Raw genomic sequence first — 4,970 nt, 5'->3', positions numbered from 1 at the left:
TTTTAAATGTTGTAAAAGAGTGCAGGTCGATTGGAAGTGCAGCCACAAAAGCCGATGTTCTCGTTTTGAATGCCATGTGAGTTAGGGTATCGTAGGAGATCCAAATACAGCCCGTCCCGGTATATAGTCTGTTTTTGCCAACTTTCGAGGCTTTCGTTCACAATGACTTATTGAGGACGAGAAGGTCATGCTCGTATGATTTTTATTTTATTTTTTTACGCAACAATAATGGTTTCATACAAATAAAAGGACATCGTGCTCTGATTGACAGGTTTTTATTTACATCACCTCTGGGAAGGAAAATTATTCAGCTGGGTTTCAGTGAAGCATTGATACAGGAAGATAATAAAACAAGGAGGCCTATCTCTCGGATTAACACCATTCCACTTCAGTGTATCCATGACAGTCCCAGGTGACAGTCCCTCAGGTCTCTCCCACCAGGTGCTGTAGGTACCTCACATTTGAGTCGCCTTCTCCAAACTCTTTGCTGCGTCCTTCATTTTCCCCACCAGATCCTGGGAATAAGAGGACACCCGAAACGGCATCACATCAGAGCCAATCCAGGATAAGGCGTCGCATTTTTTGCGAAAAATAAAAAAATATCTAAATAAATACAAAAGTGCCGAATAAATGAGCATATAGGCCTACCAGGATAAATAATCTTGACGAACGCTGACAACCCGAGAATACATTAAAAGTGAAAATGATATCCATTTTTCAATCGCGGGCATAACTTCAAATATACAGTATTTGACTATTTTAGATGTCGACATACTTTGATAGAGACTTTGATAGTGGGACAAAAAAAGATTTGCACACAGACCAGTCGAATAATCAGTTTTCACACTCATAAAGTGGTTCGTCTAATTGGCCTATTAGTAACAACATCTTGGAGTTTAGCCAATGTTTCACTCGACGCCTCCCGTTATTTCTTTCCATTGGCAAACCGATCGTGATGAATCTACATTTCTGCATGTCACTATTCAGGGATCGTGGTTTGTGTATGCGTGTAATTTTGTTGAACCAATAGGCCTACGATATAGTGCCCAAAGCGTGCAAACTTCATTGGAGAGTCGGAATAAAGTCAACATGCTACAACAGGTCACATGTCATTAAGGGATCTGAATTATGTCGAAATAAGACAACATGACCCCGGTCTCACCTGTAGCTGCTCTACCGTACAGCTAAAGTTAATATCCTTCGCAGATCCCTCGAGGCCAGAGTTCTGCATAAAGGTCACACACACACACACACACACACACACACACACACACACACACACACACACACACACACACACACACACGCACGCACGCACGCACGCACGCACACGCACACGCACACGCACACGCGTTAACGTTAAGCCAGGACGTTGGGTCTTCGTATGGGTTTTCGCAATACAACTCTGGGTAAGTCATACCTCCACGTTCAAGGAAAGGAGGTAGAATGGCTCGTTCACTTTATGGACGTGGCCGTTCTGCAATGGACAAACACGTTCAGATATGGGGGGGGGGGGGGGGGGGGGAAGAGAGCTTGCCATCTATAACACATCACTGCTCAGCTTACCTTCATGTGGTACTGCAATCGCCACGACACGTCGTTGATGTGGGGAAGTTGACTCCCTATGCTGTAACACCAGACAGAATGATTCAGGTTGAAATCTATTTAAGAGTGACTACCAACTATTAAACCAGCGATTGCATTTTTGTTTTATTTGACATTGAACATGTGAAATGGAATAGTCTACATTCAAAGGAAAAAAAAAATAGCCTAGGCGAGGAGAACACCGTTATACTTGTTGCCGTTTATGAAGTATTTTACGCGCGCACGTCTATATTAAGCAGGGCATGGGTCAAGTGCACGAATACTAATGCGACAGATCAGCGAGGCTACACCAAATGAACCCCGCAGTTTTTTAAAAATCCATTAGAGGAAACCAAATCAAGCCACACGATTTCTTTGCAGCATATCTTGCGGTAAGATGGAACATATAGCAAGCCTCCTGCGTCTAATAGGCCTAATATGCCTATAAATTATAGTTCGAGTTTAAAGATAAATTAGCATGAACTCGAGCCTGATCGTTTTTCCATTGCAACGACTTTCTAGTGATATTGTAACAACCTGCATGGGTTGGCTAATCGTAGAAATCAAATATATTATCTATATGTTAGATAAGATGCTATATAAACCAAGATTATATCATTATGAAGGCAACCGTTGGAGTTTACCATTTCTCTATTAGTCTTTAATATATAAAAATATAGTCCATATAGGCCTATTGAAGAAGTCCAAAAATATTGACCAATAACCTACCTTGTCAGTACACCTTCCAGTTCTTCTTTATTATTCTGCAAAAATGAAACATGTGTCAGACATTTGTAACAGTGGAGTAGGAATGAATGAAGAAATAATTAGGGTCTGACCTGGTACGACTTCCAGAATATCTCTATTCTCTCTGCGTCAAATGTTAAATCTTCAAGGCATGAACTGTGATAACATAAGTAACACATTGTACAAAGATAAACACTTTTTATGAAAAAAAGATCAATCAATCAACACAGAAGAAGCCAATTTAACCAGATCAGTAAAACCGGTTGCATCACAATGATTAACCAAATGTTTGACACAATATATATTTTTAATTAAACAAGGAACAAAGAAAGTTATAATGATACTTTAACACACATTATTCCACTCCTTTTTTTAAATACTTTGCAAACCCATTGAAGTCACGTCTTTGAGTCAAAATGGACCAAAAAAATAATTCAAATCCCATTTTGGACAGGTATCTGGCGCATCGGTCTGCATATCATAAAAAACCTTTTCCCCGACCGCGGATATGTTTACCAAGCGCAAAAGTATGCAATTTAAACGTACAGGCCTAAACCATGCTCTCAATCATTAAAGAAGGAGCATCTTCAAGCTCTTGCGGGTTTGTCCGATTAGGGTTGTTGCCTAATTGATTTCCACAATTTCCACTATAGGTCCTCCTACTAATGCAGAGCAGATCCCTTCACGAAAAGCATTATTATTCCTTTATTAGATTAGAAACGTATTGTTTGATTAAACATTCAAATACAACTATTCATAGCAACATTTTTAATAAAGCAACTTATTGAAATACAATTACATCTACGCTTTCTGACAAAGGTAAGCAACAAGAAGACCTTGCTTGAAAACGAGTAAAATAGTACAGCCTACACCTTGTAGGCCTACTCTTCTAATACCTTATTGTTGATTTGTCTGCGTTTTGTTTGACCATTTCAAGTACGCAAGTGGCTGCAGCGGCGTGACACCGTTTTACAAGAACCCGGTCAATGTTCTCCAGACCAGGATCCGCTGTAATCAGAGAAAACCACGTTAAAACCTGGCAGATACAAACTGCGCCGATTCTGCGCAGACCGACACGCAGCGACGCGCATATGCGCACGTAGAACAAAACACAGATATACACATTTGATGTACCCTACCATTTATTATTGGGACACGTACTTAAAAACAAATGGAATAATTAGTAATCGCCATTTCAATGGCTATCTGAGCATATATACCGAACAATTATAAAGATAACATAATGTGTGTTTTGTTGTCACTGTAGGTTAGGCTACTGGCATGTCTGGTCCGCCACATACAACGGATGTCTATCGAAAGGGGGACAATGTGTTAAGAATTGATTTCCTTTTTCCCCATCATGACACACACACACACGCACACACACACACACACACACACACACACACACACAGGGCATGGTGAGGACCCACCACGTTATCCCATATGCTAATTGTGACATTTACATATCAGCGTGATTCCATTGTTGAGCTTAACGCGTAAGCATAGGCTGCAGAATGCACCGTGGCATGCTGCACATCTACCTGTGTCTAAAAGTGGACATTGTAGGAGGGTGGTGTAACGAGCTGCTTTCACAGTAGCGTAGACTGACCGACAGACAGACAGAGTTGCCACTCGCAGCTTAGCCTAGCCTTATTACAGCCGTACTTCAACCTCTCACAGAACCGCGAATAACACAAGACGCAAACGGATCCGGTCACCACACATTTGAGATCGGGTGTTAAGTAGTCTCTTGCGACGTATTAAAGGTAGGCGCTGGCTGCAGCATTGAGCGATCTGTGCTCTTAGTGTTCGACGTAGCATTCACAGGCTAACAGAAAAAACACCGGAAGTAGCGGTGGGAAGCAGCGCAGACAAAAGACGCTCGGCTCGCCGTACCTAGAACCCCGGGATCCGCATGGGCGGAGAGCAGGCTGCGGAACGTAACGTCTGTCAGCACCGTGAAGCTCCTCAGGTCGAAGAGAGACGGGTCTGCTGCAGACTGCAGTCCTTTCTGAACCGACTCTGATAGCTCCATCTTGCGTGAATGGAGTCGAGAGTGAATCACGTGGACGATCAGCTGGTGTGTGTGTGTGTGTGTGTGTGTGTGTGTGTGTGTGTGTGTGTGTGTGTGTGTGTGTGTGTGTGTGTGTGTGTGTGTGTGTGTGTGTGTGTGTGTGTGTGTGTGTGTGTGTGTGTGTGTGTGTGTTAGAGAGCGAGCTGCAGAATAAAGCAAGGCGATGCCTGCCCTCGATTGGGAGTTGAGAATGCTCAAATGGACGATAATCGATGTGGATTGCAAAGTAGCTGCCAAATGCGATAGGATTGTTTCTCTGCATTAAGTATAGCCACCGTGTCCCACCTCAACTGCATTTACGATAACTCCACAGACCCAATAAAGTTGCTTATACTCTATTGTGGGCATGTAATCGATTAGGTTATAGATTGTATTGGTTTATTGTCATATGGACCATTCGGCTATAGATATAGGTCAGTGACACACACAAATTATTTAAACAATTATTGGTTTTAACAATAAATGATAATAGGCCTACCCGAAATAGGAGGTTGGGTATCGATCCATAATATAGGCCTAGCCGACTTCTGATATCGTTTCTGCTTTTCATGTTGATAAACTG

The 4,970-nt window shown here is 42.1% G+C and overlaps 1 protein-coding gene across 1 annotated transcript; it reads right to left on the bottom strand.

Annotated features, from left to right (window-relative positions):
* Window positions 1-259: 259 nt before the first annotated feature.
* commd3 (COMM domain containing 3) lies at window positions 260-4,422 on the bottom strand. Its single transcript, XM_060044885.1, has 8 exons — window positions 4,231-4,422; window positions 3,228-3,339; window positions 2,424-2,487; window positions 2,314-2,348; window positions 1,567-1,627; window positions 1,421-1,477; window positions 1,163-1,225; window positions 260-515 (listed from the first exon to the last, which is right to left on the bottom strand). The coding sequence occupies exons 1-8, from the start codon at window positions 4,367-4,369 to the stop codon at window positions 456-458; spliced, it is 591 nt and encodes a 196-aa protein (XP_059900868.1). The 5' UTR covers window positions 4,370-4,422; the 3' UTR covers window positions 260-455.
* Window positions 4,423-4,970: the final 548 nt, after the last annotated feature.

The sequence above is a fragment of the Gadus macrocephalus genome, chromosome 23, assembly GCF_031168955.1.
Source record: "Gadus macrocephalus chromosome 23, ASM3116895v1".
In the NCBI taxonomy this organism is placed as follows: Eukaryota; Metazoa; Chordata; class Actinopteri; order Gadiformes; family Gadidae; genus Gadus; species Gadus macrocephalus.
Note: the sequence above shows the minus strand (reverse complement) of the source record. Positions and strands in the feature narration are given on the sequence as shown.

What these genes read in the sequence shown, in the direction of transcription:
- commd3 (XM_060044885.1), bottom strand. Translation starts at nt 4,369, where the DNA reads ATGGAGCTATCAGAGTCGGTTCAGAAAGGACTGCAGTCTGCAGCAGAC. An exon ending in GATTGCAGTACCACATGAAG is followed by an intron (nt 1,478 to 1,566) that starts GTAAGCTGAGCA and finishes TGTCCATTGCAG; the next exon opens with AACGGCCACGTCCATAAAGT. An exon ending in TCCTTTCCTTGAACGTGGAG is followed by an intron (nt 1,226 to 1,420) that starts GTATGACTTACC and finishes ACCTTTATGCAG; the next exon opens with AACTCTGGCCTCGAGGGATC.